General features: G+C 43.4%; 1 protein-coding gene across 1 annotated transcript in view; it reads right to left on the bottom strand.

Moving 5' to 3' along the window:
- sh3rf1 (SH3 domain containing ring finger 1) overlaps nucleotides 1-18,973 on the bottom strand; it is a 191,397-nt gene that overhangs the window by 12,257 nt on the left and 160,167 nt on the right. Inside the window, exons 7-10 of the mRNA XM_063049504.1 lie at nucleotides 11,474-11,607; nucleotides 9,840-10,010; nucleotides 4,021-4,292; nucleotides 3,341-3,696 (exon numbers count right to left, since the gene is read on the bottom strand). Coding sequence (XP_062905574.1) covers nucleotides 3,341-3,696; nucleotides 4,021-4,292; nucleotides 9,840-10,010; nucleotides 11,474-11,607 — 933 coding nt within the window. The remainder of the gene's footprint in view (nucleotides 1-3,340; nucleotides 3,697-4,020; nucleotides 4,293-9,839; nucleotides 10,011-11,473; nucleotides 11,608-18,973) is intronic.

Here is an 18,973-nt window from a genome sequence, read left to right as displayed (position 1 = left end):
TCACTCCTTTTCTCCCCACAGAACTGTCACTTCACACTAATTCCCTTCCTCCTTCCCTTTCTTCCATGGTCTACTGCTCTCTCCTATCAGATTCCTTCTTCTTCAGCCCTTTAAATCTTCCACCTATCCCTTCCCAGCTTCTTACTTCATCCACCACTCTCCTACCCTCAGACTTCCCCCGTTCAACTTCTCTCACTATCACATGCCAGCTCGTACTCCTTCCCCTTGCCCACCTTTTTATTCTGGCTTCTTCTGCCTTCAATTCCAGTCTCGGTCCGAAACATGGACTGTTTTTTCCCCTTCATAGATGTCTCCTGACTTGCTGAGTTCCTCCAGCATTTTGTGCGTGTTCCTGTAAGACTCAGTTGTGATTACACTGGACAACAAAATTTTTTCAGAAGTGTTGCTTCCTCAGAATTTTTTTTTGTTTATGATAGACTTCTTGAAGATGAACACAAATATAATTTCAAACTACTTATATCATGTAGAAATTTGGAGAAAAAAATTAACTTTTATTGAATATAATGTGTTTAATTGCATAATGGTGCTAATGCTTTGCAATAGTTCAACTAAGTTAAAAATATTTTGTTAATGATTTCCATTTGTACTCAGTGTCTGAGGCTTCTCGCTTAAGTGTCCAACAATAATTCACCAGCACTGATGGATTCCAGTTGCCCTGGTATCTTTTCTCCATGACTGCAATGTCTTGGTGAAACCTTTCACCATGCTCGTCACTAACAGCACCAAGATTTGCAAGGGAGAAGTCTAAATGAATCTTTAGTGACATGTTGCATTTCATGGTTTTATATGCTTGAAGCATGCTTTCGACCAGCCGCATGTAGTTTGGTGCTCTGTAGATGCCGAAAAACATTTAAACAACTTCCTTGAAGTTGCTGAGTGCGCTGAGTTCCTTGAGGTGCGTGCGCTGCTGAGGACCCGTGACTCCACCTTCAGAGCAGGTGACAAGGCAGCCCTAACAACAGCGAGGGCCAAACTGTCCCGGGCCATCAGAGAGGCAAAGCGTGCACATGCCCAGCGAATCCACAGTCACTTCCAGGACAGCAGCGACACGCGGCGCATGTGGAAGGGCATTCAGGACATCACCAACTACAAGACAACACCACCTGCCCGTGCAGGTGATGCCTCCCTCCTAGATGCATTGAACAACTTCTATGCTCGTTTTGAGGCGGAAAATGACGTGGCAGCGAGGAAGACCACCCCTTCTCCAAATGACCAGGTGCTGTGTCTTACCTGGGCTGATGTGAGGAGAACCCTGTGCAGGGTCAACCCACAGAAGGCTGCTGGACCAGACAATATTCCTGGCAGAATGCTTAAAGGATGTGCAGACCAGCTAGCAGAGATTCTCACTGACATCTTCAACATCTTCCTGAGCAGCGCCGTCGTTCCTACGTGCTTCAAGGCTGCCACCATTGTCCCCATGCTGAAGAAGTCTTCAGTGTCCTGCCTCAAAGACTACCGTCCCATCACTCACATCCATCATCATGGAGTGTTTTGAGAGGCTCGTCATGAGGCACATCAAGACCCTGCTGCCCCCCTCACTGGACCCCCTGCAGTTTGCGTACCGTCCCAACTGTTCAACAGACGACACCATAGCCATCACCCTCCACCTGGTCCTAACCCACCTGGACAAAAAAAGACACGTACATTTGAATGCTGTTCAGCATTCAACACAATCATTCCTCAGAAACTGATTGGAAAGCTGAGCCTACTGGACCTGAACACCTCCCTCTGCAATTGAATCCTAGACCTCCTGACTGGCAGACCTCAGTCAGTCCGGATTGGAAGCAGCATCTCCAACACCATCAACACTGAGCACAGGGGGGCCCCCCAGGACTGTGTGCTCAGTCCACCGCTGTTCACTCTGCTGACCCACGACAGTTCAAGTTCGCCGATGACATAACCATGGTGGGTCTCATCGGCAAGAATGATGAGTCAGCATACAGAGAGGAGGTGCAGCTGCTAACAGACTGGTGCAGAGCCACCAATCTGTCTCTGAATGCGAACAAAAGAGATGGTTGTTGACTTCAGAAGGACATGGAGCGACCACTCTCTACTGAACATTGATGACTCCTCTGTAGAGATTGTTAAGAGCACCAAATTTCTTGGTGTTCACCTGGTGGAGAATCTCACCTGGTCCCTCAACACCAGCTCCATAGCAAAGGAAGCCCAGCAGCGTCTCTACTTTCTGCAAAGGCTGAGAAAAGTTCATCTCCCACCCCCCATCCTCACCACATTCTACAGAGGTTGTATTGAGAGCATCCTGAGCAGCTGCATCACTGCCTGGTTCGGAAATTGCACCATCTCGGATCACTAGACCCTGCAGCGGATAGTGAGGTCAGCTGAGAAGATCATCGGGGTTTCTCTTCTTGCCATTATAGACATTTACACCACACGCTGCACCAATAAAGCAAACAGCATTATGAAGGACCCCACGCATCCCCTCATACAAACTCTTCTCCCTCCTGCCATCTGGCAAAAGGTACCGAAGCATTCGGGCTCTCATGACCAGACTATGTAACGGTTTCTTCCCCCAAGCCATCAGACTCCTCAATACCCAGAGCCTGGACTTGACACCAACCTACTGCCCTCTACTGTGCCTATTGTCTTGTTTATTATTTATTGTAATGCCTGCACTGTTTTGTGCACTTTATGCAGTTCTGGGTAGGTCTGTAGTCTAGTGTAGTTTTTGTGTTGTTTTACGTAGTTCAGTGTAGTTTCTGTATTGTTCATGTAGCAACATGGTCCTGAAAAACATTGTCTTGTTTTTACTGTGTACTGTACCAGCAGTTATGGTCGAAATGACAATAAAAATTGACTTGACTTGACTTGAATGCCTTCCATGTGATTTTCTCCGGTCCCACCAGAAATTCTTCAAAATTGCCTGTCATTGATGACCTGTTTGATTTGTGGACCAACAAAAATGCTTTCCTTAATTTTGGCATCTGTTATTCTGGGAAGCGTCTGTCTCAAATATCAAAATCCTTCATAGAAATGTTTGTGCCTGGTGATAGCAAATTCCATCCTTACAGTCCTGAACCCAATAATTATTACTAAAACCTGTCCTGCCATGCAGCAGCTGCGCCGCCTAACCATGCCTGGACATGATAGGAAACTTTCCAGCTTACATTGTAGGCAACATTTTAATTGACTTGAATTATGAATTGAAATAAAATTTCATGGTGATTTTCATGATGAGTAGCCCAAAATTCATAAGATACACCTAAAGGTATTCAGGAAGCAAAATCTTTGTTGTCCAGTGTTATACAACATCCCCTTGATCGAAGCTCCCCAGTAGCGGAAACAAGGATAAGCCCCTCACCTTTTCTCTGCTCTCCTTCTCAAATTTACCAGCAGCTGAGACCGTTGGGGGAGCAGTGGTGGGAACGGCTGGGATGGCACACGTCGCAACGCCCAACGGCTCTCCCTCTAGTGCTGTGGCACTGACATTCGGAGGGGTTATGGCGGACGCGGCGGAGGTGAGAGCAACGCCCAGCCTGGCTGCCGTGGGAGCCGTGCCCACCGCGAAAGGGGCGACCGTCTGTAGGACCTGCTGAGCCTGCTGCTGGGAGGCGGCTTGTTGGAGAGCGACTGAAGTCGTGGGGATGGGAGAGGCTGGGTTGTGCGCTTGGATCGGAGTCACTGCTGCCGTTGGTCGTTCTTGGCCCTGGGCTACAGCTGTGGGGAATAAAGAGATTTCAGCAGGTTAACGTTTTAGTGTAATACCTGGATTATAAAGCAAGAGATAGAAAATGTCAGACAGGGAGACTGGGACGAGGTCATTGGGAAGGTTGGAATGTTCCATGTCAGGATTGCAGAGTTATAATATTGATCAAAAATGGGGTGGGGGAATCGCCCAATTAGGGATTACAATTTACAGAAATACAAGTTCAAACAGCAGTAACTAAAGTGAGGAAATAAGGCATTCATTCTTCCAGGTTTAATGAAATGAACAGTTTGAGTATGCTGAGACATGACAGCATCATGCCAATATGGCCTTACCTGTTCGCACTGCATTGCGGGCCTGGTTAACCGTCATTTGGCCAGTCATGTGCATCAGGACTTTGGCCTGTGGATTTGTGGCCTGCGCATGTGCCGCTGATATCACCGCAGTGGGGAGCGGAGGCGTCGGGCTGATGGGTCGGCCGAACTCCAGGCCGTTTCCAGGAATTTTGGATTGAGATGCTGGCAAGGGCATGACTGTGGTGGTTCCTCGACCACCTTGTGCTGTTACTACTGCTGACAGTTTTGACTGCCCTGCTCCAGATGGTGCTCTGCAATTAAAACATTAAATTAGTGAGCCAAACATATCTGATAATAGGAAGGGACTCTAGACTGACAAACAACTGCTTAGAGCAAGATTCGTAACCCTTTGCATGGAGTAAGGAATTAAGTTTCCCTTCTCCACACCACAGACTGCATCCGTTTATTTTGATTTCACAATACGGGCTCCAGTTTTAATTACTAAATAGGATAGAAACAGCATAATCAACCCAAGCTGGCAATCTTCTAAGCTCTCAATGAATAGCTTGGTCCCTATCTTCTGTTGATGGCCTCTGGTTATGCTCTTCCTCACAGATGGAAATTCTGCCTCTGCATACAAACAAAATCTTCCATAATTTGAAATCCTGAGTCACCCCTCAGTTTTCTTCCTCAAAATAAGGGAGACCCAGTCGGTTTTGCTACGTACAACCTCATACCTCTGTTAGTTGGAAGATTAAGAAAGAAGATAAGAGTTTGCAACTCTTTAAAAATACAAACACGAGAAAATCTGCAGATGCCAGTCCATGTTCCAAGCCTATACTGGTATCCTTCTCCCACTTTTCCTTCGCTACATTGACGACTGCATTGGCACTGCTTCCTGCACGCATGCTGAGCTCGCTGACTTCATCAACTTTGCCTCCAACTTTCACCCTGTCCTCAAGTTTACCTGGTCCATTTCCGACACCTCCCTCCCCTTTCTTGATCTTTCTGTCTCTATCTCTGGAGACAGCTTACCTACTGATATCTACTATAAGCCTACAAACTCTCATAGTTACCTGGACTATTCCTCTTCTCACCCTGTCTCTTGCAAAAACGCCATCCCCTTCTCGTAATTCCTCCGTCTCCGCCGCATCTGCTCTCAGGGTGAGGCTTTTCATTCCAGGACGAAGGAGATGTCTTCCTTTTTTAAAGAAAGGGGCTTCCCTTCCTCCACCATCAACTCTGCTCTCAAATGCCTTTCTCCCATTTCACGCACATCTGCTCTCACTCCATCCTCCCACCACCCCACTAGGGATAGGGTTCCCCTTGTCCTCACTTACCACCCCACCAGCCTCCGGGTCCAACATATAATTTTCCATAACTTCCGCCACCTCCAACGGGATCCCACCTGTGAGTTGGCTGGGGTGATATACTGCGTCCGGTGCTCCCGGTGCGGCCTTCTATATATTGGCGAGGCCCGATACAGGCTGGGACACCGTTTCGCTGAATACCTACGCTCTGTCCTCTAAAGAAAGCACATCTTTCCCTCCAACCCTTTCTGCTTTCCGCAGAAATCGTTCCCTACGCGTCTCCCTTGTCCATTCGTCCCCCCCAATCCCTCCCCACCGATCTTCCTCTCGGCACTTATCCTTGTAAGCAGAACAAGTGCTACACATGCCCTTACACTTCCTCCCTCTCCACCATTCAGGGCCCCAGACAGTCCTTCCAGGTGAGGCGACACTTCACCTGTGAGTCGGCTGGGGTGATACACTGCGTCCGGTGCTCCCGATGCGGCTTTCTGTATATTGGTGAGGCCCGATACAGGCTGGGAGACCGTTTCACTGAACACCTACGCTCTGTCCTCCAAAGAAAGCAGGATCTCCCAGTGGCCACACTTTTTAATTCCACATCCCATTCCCATTCTGACATGTCTATCCACGGCCTCCTCTACTGTCAAGATGAAGCCACACTCAGGTTGGAGGAACAACACCTTATATTCTGTCTGGGTAGCCACCAACCTGATGGCATGAACATTGACTTCTCTAACTTCCGTTAATGTCCCTCCTCCCCTTCTTACCCCATCCCTTATTTATTATTTTTTTCCTTTTTCTATCTCTGTCCTTCTCACAATAACTCCTTGCCTGCTCTCCATCTTCCTCTGGTGCTCCACTCCCCCTTTCTTTCTCCCTAGGCCTCCAGTCCCATGGTCCCCTCCCCTCTCCAGCCTCGTATCCCTTTTGTCAATCAACTTTCCAGCTCTTAGCTCCATCCTTCCCCCTCCTGTCTTCTCCTATCATTTCGGATCTCCCCCTCCCACTCCCACTTTCAAATCTCTTACTATCCCTTCTTTCAGTTAGTCCTAACGAAGGGTCTCGGCCTGAAACGTCGACTGTACTTCTTCCTATAGATGCTGCCTGGCCAGCAAAATCCACCAGCATTTTGTGTGTGTTGCTTGCAATTCTTTACATTCTTTAATCGATATATAATTAAATAGTACTTGAATATATTCAAAGGTATTTTTCACTAGTATGGCACAAAAAAGGAACTAAGAGGCACTTGGAGAGGCAATCAAAAGCTTATTCAAAGCAGAAGATGTTAAGAATTCTGAAAGGGATATCGAGAAGGTGATGTATTTTAGAAGCAAGAACGAAGCTAGGGGTCATGACTGTTCATGCCCAAGGGAGTAATGAGGAACAGAGTTGCCTTGGTGCTTCTCTGTCACCTTCATGGGTCCAAGGATCCTTCAAGATAGCAGTGCAGGTAGTTAGTGTTGTTAAAACACAAGACCTTAACAAATAGGAGCAGAATTAGGTATTCAGCCCACAGTGTCTGCTCCATCATTTGGTCTACAAATCGTGATCTATTTCCCTCTCAACCCCATTCTCCTGCATTCTCTCTGTACCACTTTACACCCTTACTAATCAAGAACCTATCAACCTCCACTTTAAATTTACCCAATGACCTGGCCTCCTCAGCCACCTGTGGCAGTGAATTTCTGGCTAAAAAAATTCCTCCTCAGCTTTTTTCTAAAGCGTTGTCCTTCTATTCTAAGGATGTGTCCTCTGGTTCTAGACTCCCCCACTATAGGAAACATCCTCTCCATGTCCACTCTATCTAAGCCTTTCAATATTTGGTAAGTTTCAATGAGATTCCACCCTCATTCTTCTAAACTCCGGCGACTACAGACCCAGAGGCATCACAAAATATTGGAAACCTCACAAAAGATACAATAACAGAGTGCCACAATGAGGCCATCGTCAGGGTAGCAGATCAACACTTTATATTCCACCGGGTAGTCTCCAAACTGATAGCATGAATATCGATTTCTCTTTCTGTTAAAAAAAAGTTCCATCTTTTCCCTTCTTCTATTCCCCATTCTGGCCCCTTATCGCTTCTTACCTCACCATGGTGCCCCTCCTTCTTCCCTTTCTTCTGTGATCCACTCTTCTCTCCCATCAGATTCCTTCCTCTCCAGCCCTTTATCTCTTCCACTGCCTGGCTTCATCTAACACCTTCTAGCTATCCTCCTTCCCCCTTTCCCCACCTTTTATTCTGATGTCTTTCCTCTTCCTTTTCAGTCCTGAAGAAATGTCTCGGCCCAAAGCGTTGACTGTTCATTTCCTTGGATGCTGCCTGACATGCTCAGCTACTCCAACATTTTGTGCGTGTTGATATAGATCATTTACCATGCTTGAGAATGATTTGCAGCTATAATGAAACACTAATTATATTTTTTTAAACAAGTGGTTCAAATAAAGAAGTTTTTGTTTTATGTTTTATTTCAACCTTTAGCTTTGAACAGTCAACATAACCTTACTTCTGGATCATAAACACAAGAGAATCTGCAGATGCTGGAAATCCAGAGCAACAAAAACACAAAACTCATCTGGTCAGGCAGCATCAATGGAGAGAATAGAGCCAATGTTTCATGCCTAGACCCTCCAATAACTCCTCCCCTCCCCCTCCCTTTCCAGACCTGATGAAGGGTCATGGCCCAAAAGGTCAGCTCCATATTCATCGCCACAGATGCTGCCTGACCTGCTGAGTTCCTCTAGCATTTTGTGTGTGTTATTCTTGGTTGCCCAGTTTTCCTCTCATATTCTGGGTAACCTATTAAATGAAGAAGTCTGTTCAAAATGGCACTTTGCAATTACACCTTGGTCAGCGACATTTCTGCCGTGCTTAACTTCGTACTTTCCAGGCCCTCTGCACCACAGTTAAGCCCAAAATAGTCCGGCCAAATTTACAACTTAGTATCAAGATTAGAAAATTCATTTTGAGTAGTAATACAAAATCAAAAAAAAAAGACTAGGTAACTAGTGCAGCACACACAAAATGATGGAGGAACTCAGCAGATCAGGCTGCATCTATGGAAATGATTAAACAGTTAACGTTTCAGGCTGAAACCCTTCATCAAGACTTGAAAGGAAAGGGAGCAAAGCCCGAATAAGATGGTGAGGGGAGGGGAAGGAGTTCAAGCCAAAAGGTGATAGGTGAAGCCAGGTAAGTACCGTAGGGGATGAAGTAAGAAGCTGCAATGTGATAGGTGGAAAAGGTAAAGGTCTGTAGAAGAAGGAATCTGATAGGAGAGGAGAGTCAACCATGTCAGAAAGGGAAAGATGTGGAGCACCAGATGGAAGTGATGGGCAGGCGAGAAGAGAAGAGGTAAGAGTGGGGAATGGAAGAAGAGGGATGGGGAGGGGTAAAATGACCAGACATAAGAGAAATTGATGTTGAACTAATAATATTTCACACAATTAAAATAATGCAAACCTTTAGTTGGTCTTCCTAAACTGTATCAGATCAACTGTGAAAATGTGGCAAGTGCGCATGCAGTCAATTGATTGCGCGGTCCATCGATTGTCCTCCCACATGCAGAATGCTCTCTCTCCATGCAAAGGCTTTATATTATGCACATTTTCATCTCAGTGGGGCAGGTTCGTCACCCAGCACTGTGAGATGATCCTGTGTGTCTTAGTAAAAATGTTCTACTCCACCACTCCATTGTTGGTCTTGCTCTGCACATACGTTACACTTCCTACAACAAATTACCCTACTGCATTTGATTTTGAGAGCAGTTTGATTATATAAGAACATCTGTATGCTCAAATTCTTTATGAGCTTTTCCATATAAGATACTGCTAAGTTAATTTACTATTTCTTTTTACAGTATGGGCTCCAAGAAAAGTGTTACCTATGATATCTTATTATTCTCTGCAAGACCTTTTATTAATACAATTAAGTATTGTATAGTCAATTACATCACAGTGGGACTGGAGTCTTAGTAAAACTTGCAGCTTTCCTTGCTAAAGTATATGAGATTCAAGGTTGGTCAGTGTAAAGGAGAACAAAACAATTGTTACTCCAGATCCGATGCAGTACAAAAAAACACAACAAGATCAAGAACACAATAATAAAAAAAACATAATCAATATAAATACATAAGATAGCTTATATACATTGATTGTCTATACATCCAAGAAGTGATGCTAGTCACAGGAGTGTCTGTACATAAGCTGACTGACAGGAAATGATAAAGTAGTGGTAGCGGAGTGGGTTACTGGATGGAGGTGTTGATCCGCCTTACTACTTGGGGAAGGTAACTATTTTTGAGTCTGGTGGTCCTGGCATGGATATCGCGTAGCCTCCTCCCTGATGGGAGTGGGTCAAATAGTCCATGAACAGGGTTGGTGGGATACTGGCCCTTTTCCAGCACCTTTCTGTATGTATGAGCAAACCAGATATGTTTTGACTAACAAGCTGAGCACCTTGTGATCGTTCTTACATTCCTTTTGAATTACCAGTCCGAGACCATTTCACCGTCTACACAATGCCTTATTTTGGGAGGACTCACTGACCTTGTTACTGGAGCCATGTAGTTCCCAGGAAAAACACCAATTTTGCCCGTGTGCATCGACGTTCCCTTGAACCACCCATCTTGGCAGCGCTCAAGCACGAGGAATACCTCACCCTTCCGCAGCTCAAGCTCATCTTCCTTCCGGGGTGTGTATGGATACAAAGCAACATACCTGCAGATACAGGAAAAATTAGTGAGAGGAGGCATGTTGGCCTTGTTTAGAGCTAGAAACTGCTTATATAGATATAGAAGGGAGAGTTCCAATTTTGACTGCGTTCAACGCACTCAGTTATAAATTATGTCCTGAAAGTGATACGTCCCCATACACAATGCATGGGGTTACAATGTACCACTCTTGTTTTTATTATACAGTACATCCTGACTTGCTATTAGCAGCATCATTGGTATGCAATCTAACCATCATTTATACCACTAGGTTCACCCGTCAACCACTCGGTTTTTGAACCAACCAACTCACTACAGTTTAGCAACAACATGACCCCTGTGTACGAAAATGGACTTTGACTTTCTTTTGTTTCAGTTGTGTTACCACGTAATATTTATGATTAATTTATGTTTTTTCTTGTGAATGGTGATTATATGACGCTATGTATCATCAATGCTACTCAAGGCAAGTTTTTCGTTGCACCTGTGCATGCATGTACTTGTGAATATGACAATAAATTTAACTTTAACTCTAAATAGGCATATTACTAACCATTCCGATCAAGAGATTTATACACCCGCAATTAAGCCAGTCTGGTAGTTGAAGCATTAAACTAACAACGCAGTGACCTGAACCAGTTGTCTGTGGACAAGAGATTCAGTTTAGCTGAGATGAAGGCAAGTTGATACAGGATTCTATGATCTTGGTCACTGGGCCAAATGATCTGTTCTTCTCTTTCAACGAAGTCTATGCAATTAAAGTGATCACTGTACACCTCACAAAACATTTGATTAAAGCTGTTGTGTTTGATATTGAGGGGACCATGCAGAGCACACCAGGAGGCCAGCATGCAGGATATTCTACTGAACTTCATTGATACTCTGCTTGTACAGTATGCGGGACTGCCTAACTGACTGGCACAGGAAATCACTATTAACTACCACTACATCTCCCCTTCTTGAAAGAGAAAGAATAAATAGGTATCTACTTCTTGTCTATAGAATAGCATTGAAGTTATAGGCACTGAAATTGAGCAATTCAGTTCACTTTACCCATAAAGAATTGCAGACATTATAAATGTCTTTCTCTTTGTTTTTAACAGTCTCTCTCGCTCGAACTTTGTTTGCCTCTTTTTTTCCACCACATCCTTATTTTTTCAGGATATTCAACTGAACCTTTTTGATATTCTGCTTATGCAACATGTGAACACCACCCATGCCGGTGTGGCTAACTGAGTACCATAGGAATAATGCTATTAACTACCGGTACAAAAGCTAGTTCTTAAGTGGCTGACCACACTACAAACTGAAAGTGTGAAAGCCAAGTTCTGAACAAACTGGGAATTCATTCATCAGCCACCTCCTTCACCCTGAGAAGGGAACACGGGACAAGCTTAATTCTTTTCCACTAGATTATGATTATAAAAAAATTGCATTTGAAGATTTAAATACACACATGCGCACACTTACATATTTGGTCGCACTTGTGGCCTCGGGTGTGCCACCTGGTCCACTGGCCCCAGCGACGGTCGTGGGGAGCTAGAAGCACACGTTGTAACTGTAGCATTCGAGGGGGGTGGCGGTGGAGGTGGCGGGTGGTTCTCCTACATAAACACATAAGGCATGGAGTTGAGGATTGACACAAATGCAGAATACAGGTCCAATAAAAACAAATTTGTGGTTGTCCTATGAATCTCATGGCACATGCCAGTGCTCCCAGAGTTTCTTTGAATTTGAGTCCATCTTGCTTAAATGAAGGATTACCTTTCTGTTCCTCCTCTACTGGACAATATTGAGCTTTCCCGTAAGTGCTGCAGCAAATTCCACTGCTCTAGGCATAAAGAAGTTTCTCCTGAATTCCTGTCTGGCTTTTTATAGTATTGTCAGCTATAAAGGCTTGTCAGATTTATTAGTGACAACAAACATACATCTTCTTTCAGATATCCCTCCATTATACGAGTGTTCACCAACTGTTTAGGCTAGATGACTAATGGCTCTTTTTCATAGCTTTACTACTAAAATAACCCAGAAGGATATAGCCCAGTTGTTTTTCCTCTCTCGGCAGACTGCGTAACGCCCAGAAGGAGGGAGTTGTTTGGAATGCAATGGATTTTGTGGTGATGGGAAGATGATGATGATACACTCAGTGGCCACCTTATTAGGTACCTGCTGTACCTCACAAAGTGGCCTTTGGGTGCAAGTTCATGGTCTTCTGCTGCTGCAGCCCATCCAATTTGAGATTCAACATTCAGAGATGCTCTTCTGCACACTACTGTTGTAACACTTGCTTATTTGAGTTACTGTCATCTTCCTATCAGATTGAACCAGTCTAGCTATTCTCCTCTGGCCTCTCTCATTAACAAAGCGTTTTTGCCCACAGAACTGCAGCTCAGTGGACGTTTGGTTTTTGCACCATTCTCGGTAAACCTAGAGACTGCTGTGTGTGAAAACCCAAGATCAACAGTTTCTGAAAATACTCAAATCATCCTGTCTGACACCAACAATTATTCTATGGTCAAAGTCACTTAGATGACATTTCTTCCCCATTCTGATGTTTGGTCTGAACAACTGAACCTCTTGACCATGTCTGCATGCTTGTATACTTTGAATTGCTGCCACATGATTGGCTGATTCGATACTTGCATTAACGAGGTGTATAGTGGTATATAATTACAGTTTGCGTTTACTCCCAATTCACGAAAACTCAGATACAGGAAATCTCAAATAAAAATAGAAAATTCTGGGAAGATTCAACAAGTTGGGCAGATTCTATGAAAAGAGAAACAGAGTAAACACTTCTGACACTTCATCCTTGTATTGACAAAGAGCTCCATACCAAAAAGACTTAAGTGTCTTTTCCCACAGATGCTTGCCAACTTGGATCTTTTTCTTGCTTTATTTCCCATTTCCCACTCCCCTGTCTAACTTCATATCTCATTCCTAAATTGGCCGAGTGATTTTACTGTGAGTTTCCTTTGTACTCTGAAGTTGGAGGGTAATGGATTGAGAGATGGGACAGGGTGCTGAGCTATGGGATGACAGGCTCGTTAATTCACCCTGGTATTTATGATCATCATTTCCCCAAAGGTGCTCAGTTTGATATACATGATGCAAATATCAAGCATTCGACAGTTTTTATTTACTTAGAGATACGGCGCAGAACAAACCGTCTGGCCCACCAGGCTGTGCCACACGGCAGCCCACCTATTTAACCCTGGCCTAATCACAGGACAATTTGCAATGACCAATTAACCTACTAACAGGTATGTCTTTGGAGTGTGGGAGGAAACCAGAGCACCTGAGTAAGTCCATGTGGTCACAGGGAGAACATACAAACTCCTTACAGATAGTACCAGAATTGAACTCCAAACTACGATGCCCAGAGTGGTAATAGCACCGTGCCAACCGCTATGTTACCACGGAAATGTACTCAGTATTACTAGAGGAGCCCACTTTCAAAGAAAAGAGCAAGATGGAAGCTTTTAAAGCAGGCTGTAAAGCCAAAAAGGTGTTTAAAAATAAAACATTCTGAAACATCAAGTTGTTGAGATAGATTAGCTGGCACTACGCACAAAACTTTCCCCTATCACATTTAAATATTGCAGTAGATGATTAAAAATAAATATCCTTTGACGCATTCTCTTATAAAACGGCTTTGCATGCAATTTTAATCAGCCTGAGAATCATCGCTACACTGATCTTCTAGGTCACCTTCTATTTCAGTCATAACAGTGTTTAAAATCCTGAATACAGTGACCACTTTTAGCAATTGGAACAGTATCAGAGTTGAAGGCTTTGAATACACATTCATAAGTTCTTTAGATATTCATAACATTTTCAAGATTAAACAGCTGAATCTGTTATCAGTCAAAATACATATATTCTGCTGCCTACAGGATTCATGAAATATCAAGGATCAACCTTATTCACCATATATATTTACACGCACTAGGAATTTACTGTGGAGTGTTGGCACAACAAGCAACAAAAATAAACAACATTGAACAATTATAAAGAATGAGAATTATACAAAATAATGTTAGAAGTATGGATATAGAATAAAATGTGCATAAATGCCAGCATGTGTTTAGAATGTAAACTGCATCATAAAGTGTGGTTTAAAGTGTTTACAATGCAGTGCAGTGACGAGGGTAATAGATAGAAGGGGTGGGAAGGTAACTAGAATGGTTGATCAGATTAACTGCCAGGGGGTAAGAAACTTTTACAGTGGTGTGAAGTTTTTTTGTTTTAATAGCCCTATAGTATTTGGCAGGAGGGAAGCTTTTGGAATATTTCCTACTCACTCTCCTTTCTTCCCACAAAATTATCCCTCTCCTTGATCCAAATGCCATGAGGTATCCTTTGGGAGTTAAAGAAGGACCTGCACTTTTTGTATCTTTCAGGACATCCCATTGAAGTGTTGTAAAGAAGTTAACGTGCACTAATTAAGCTTCCATAAACTGCATTGGGATAGTGACCACATTGAGTGATGAACTTTGGTCAGGGGACCAGGAGTAAATCCGTCCCTCTTTAAAATATTCCCATTTTTGGGTTCTCAGTTTAATATCTCACCCAAAGATGTCGCCTTCAACAGTAACACACAAAATGCTGCAGGAACTCAGTAGGTCAGGCATCGCCTATGGAGAGGAATAAACTGCCGACCTTTCGGGCCCACAGTGAAGTTTTCCTCAGCATTGCACTGGAGGGTCATTTATTTAGTCTCAGGAATTGAAACTTGCATCCTCTGAAGAAGAGAGGGAGGACGGCAACCCACTGAGCCACTGCTTTCGGAGGGCACCCTACCAACTTAACTGTCTAGGCATGATGTCTCGTAACATGGTCCAGGCGTGAACTGGATCAGGAAACTAACACCAGCAATCCATCACCCTGAGGGCAATAGAGAAAAGATAATAATAGGGCTATGCACAGCATGAAAGAGTCTCCACTGGAAAAGGCATGAAGGAACTGCAATGATCACTGATGACACCCTGTCAACAGCAGGCAAGACCATTACTAATGAAAGCTAATCAGACTCTGGGAGGCACCTGGATCACAAGTCAGAACAAGTTATACTAAAACCTTACAGACAAATGGTGCGCCTCATTTATTTACTTGTTTACTTTTATATCTGCACAGTTTGTCTTCTTTTGCACATTGGTTGTATGTCAATCTTTGTGTGTAGTTCTTCATTAATTCTATCATATTTCTCTGCTATACTGTAAATGCCTGCAAAAAACAAATTTCAAACTAGAATATTCCCGCTCTCGTCTGTAAGGAGTTTGTACATTTTCCCCTTGACCGTGTGTGTTTCCTCTGGGTGCACCAATTTCCTCCTACAATCCAGTTAATTGGTCATTGCAAATTGTCCCATGATTAGGCTAGTGTTAAACTGGAGATTGCTGGGCAGCACCGTTTGATAATAAATTTACTTTAAACTTTGAAATCTGTATATTCAGATTGCCAAGCCACTGAAAATAACTTCTACTTATTTTGCTTAAACACATTACTGAAATCTTTAAACCACCTCCCCAATAAAGAGGGCAAACACTTCTTTTCCCCAGTTTCGACACACACCATCCCTTATCCATAACGGCCTCTTTGTATACCGTTTAGTGCACTCTTAGAGCATCATCATTATTACCGAAATGTGATGACAAAGGTGAACACCGTGGTGCAGCTGAAGGCTAAGCAATGCTTTATAAAAGTTCAGTTCATTTCCCTTTGTTCTCAGTCCACCTATAAATAAAGCCAGAATCGCATCTGATTTGATTTATAAACTGGCTACAGAACTTGTCCCGTCATCTTCAAAGAGCTGCATGGATACAGCCTTGTGTGTCCATTCCTGCATCCCTGTTAGCATTATAATACTTAGTTCACATAGAATTTCATTCTTTCCACCAAAAGTAGTTTTTTTATACTTGAGTAGATAGATAGATGACGTTATATCGGCAACACCCACTATTTTACCAGTCCTATGCTAGAAATTTAGGAATTTATGCCCTGGATATTCAAGTCCAGGTCAATAATCCTTAGATGAAAAACTGAGTGGCCTCAATATTGATCCCTAAGGGAGACTGAAGACTTCCTTCCAGCATGGAAAACAATCAATCATTCTACCTTACTTTCTGGACTTCAGCCAGTCGGGACATGAAGCCATTGTCTCTCTAATCCCATGGGCCTTAATGTTGGCGTTTGATGGAACACTGCCAAAAGTCTTTATTGAACTCTGTGTACACAATGAAAGTACCTCTCCCAGCAACTCTTCCCATTATTTCAAGTGACTCTTAATATTGCATTGGAAGAATTCAAGTCAGTCAAATACATTATTCTTCCATTTATTATTCCATATTTTCCCAATACTATAGCCACTTATAGCAGGACGATCACTAACTGGTCTGTAGTTGAATTTACACTTCATCATTATTAAACGTTATGTAACATTTACAATACTCTGAGTCATGTCATCTACAGAAATTCTCTGATGACTCAGCAAGAGTTCAGTGTATAAAGGGAGGATGGGAGGATGAATACAGGGCCCTGGTGGAGGACTTTGTCAAATGGTGCAAGCTGAATCATCTGCAGCTCAACGTCAGTAAGATAAAGGAGATGATGATGGACTTTAGGAAGACTAAGCCTGCGCTATTACTATTGATGGTGAGGACATGGATGTGGTGAGGACTGACAAGAACCTGGAGGTGCACCTGGATGACAGACTTAAGTGGAACACCTGCACAGAGGCTGTGTACAAAAAGGGCTGAGTCGCCTCTACTTCCTGAGAAGAGTGAGGTCCTTTGGAGTATGCAGGCCTCTCCTTCACATATTCTACCAGTCTGTTGTCACAGATATAATCTTCTATATGGTGGTGTGCTGGGGCAATGGCAACAACATGGATGATGCCAGCAGGCTCAATAACCTGATTAGAAAAGCTGGCTCTGTTATAGGAGTCAAACTGGACACACTGGAGGCTGTGGTAGACCAAAGGACCCTACGGAAAACCCTAGCAATTCTGGACAACGTCTCTCACGCCTTGCATGCCACCTTGTCTGAACAGAGGAGCACTTTAGTATTAGACTACGTCAATTGCGCTGCTCCAAAGAGCACTGCATAAGGTCATTCTTACCCTCAGCCATTAGGCTCTAAAATGAGTCAACCTATAGCTGGAGAAGTGATAACCCACCCCCCCCCACCGCTAGACTGTTTGAGGTAACTTATTTTTTTTATTTGTTCTTACTTCTTTTCTAGTATTTGTATATCTGTGCACTTGTAATGCTACTGTGACACTGTAATTTCCTTTGAGATCAATAAAATATCTATCTATTCAAACAAACTGATGCAACGATATGGTCAAAGATATATCAGATCACTTTTGGGAGGAACACATTTCCATTCTTAAAGGCCAAGCTGGACTACTAAAACACATAACATGCTGGAGGAACTCAGCAAGTCAGGCAGCATCAATAGAGGGGAGTAAACAGTTGGCATTTCAGGCAGAGACTCTGCATCGAGTCCTGACGAAGGGCATCAACTCGAAACATTGACCGTTTATCTACATGATAAATGCTGCCTGACCTGCTGAGCTTCTCCAGCATTTTGCGTCTGTTAATTCTTGATTTCTAGCATCTGAAAAATGGGCAGCTAAAACAAGCAGCATCTTTTAGAATCAGAATTGGGTTTATCATTCCTGAACTAAATGACGTGAAGACTGCTGCAGCATTAACAAAATTATTAGAAATAGCAAGATAAATACAGCAAGTAGAGGAATAGTGAGGTAGGGTTCATGGGTTCATGGACCATTTAGAAGTCTGATGGTGGAGGGGAAGAAACTGTTCCTAAATCTATTGGGTGGACCTTCAGGTTCCTGTACCTTCTCCCCAGTGGTAGTAGCAAGAAAAGGACAGGTCCCAGAATGGTGAGGATCCGTGATAGTGCAGAGGGTTGTGCATGTGATGGAGCTGACTGAATCTGAAACCACCCGCATTTCCTTGCGATCCTGTGCCGCTGTACCAAGCTGTGATGCAACCAGTCAGAACGTTCTCCACTCTACAGAAACTGTAAAAGTTTCTCTGGTGACTTATCAAATCTCCTCAAACTCCTAACAAAATAGAGTGTCCCTTCTTTGTAAATGCATCATTGTATGGGCAGTTGATTGCTGTTTGAAAGAGAGTGAATCCTAATTTTCTAGTTTATTTGCTGGGCTTCTGAAGTCCAGTAACATAATCCACTAAATTTCTACCAATTAATCTCAATTACAGGTATTGAGAATTTAATAAACCACAAGATTAGCACAGCCAAGTAGAAATCTGCAGTGAAGCATGTTGAAACCATTCAGTAGCTTTAGTCAAGTCTATCTTTGCACACAGGCTTCACATTTGCTGTTTTTCCTGTTGTTAACAGAAACACTACCAACAAATGTAAAATGAAACCTCAAGCAACAAAACATCGGGCTTTAAACACAAGCAACTGTAACCTAATGCCGATCATAATTCAAACACCCACACCCAATACTTCAAGAAGAAACCGATCCATTCTCCACCTGGCAGCTGCCTTTGATGTGTAACTCAGTGAAAGCAGCGACACAAAGATCACAGTGACTGACCTATCATTGTCCTTTTCTACGCCTCTATTTAAGTGCAGAAGCCTTTGAAGTTGTGCCATCTTGAGGGTCAGTAATCTTTAGCAATCAGACAGAATAATGGTTATTCATGAAAGCCTCAATCCTTTGTAATACCACTTTCTGTCCATGTGATGCTCTTTTAATATCAATAGTTGGTTATTGTTGCTGATTAATGTAATCTCTTGCTGATTTGGGAGGATTTCCCCTCCTCCCCACCCCCATATACCGAAACTCCCGGGAAACCTGACACAGTACATCATCAAATCACTTTAGAGGACGCATCAGCACGGTCAACAAACAATAACGCTTAATGCATAAGCCACAACATGGTGCAGACAGCTGTGCAATTCGTATTT

Source organism: Mobula hypostoma, chromosome 5 (genome assembly GCF_963921235.1).
Source record: "Mobula hypostoma chromosome 5, sMobHyp1.1, whole genome shotgun sequence".
Lineage (NCBI taxonomy): Eukaryota > Metazoa > Chordata > Chondrichthyes > Myliobatiformes > Myliobatidae > Mobula > Mobula hypostoma.
Note: the sequence above shows the minus strand (reverse complement) of the source record. Positions and strands in the feature narration are given on the sequence as shown.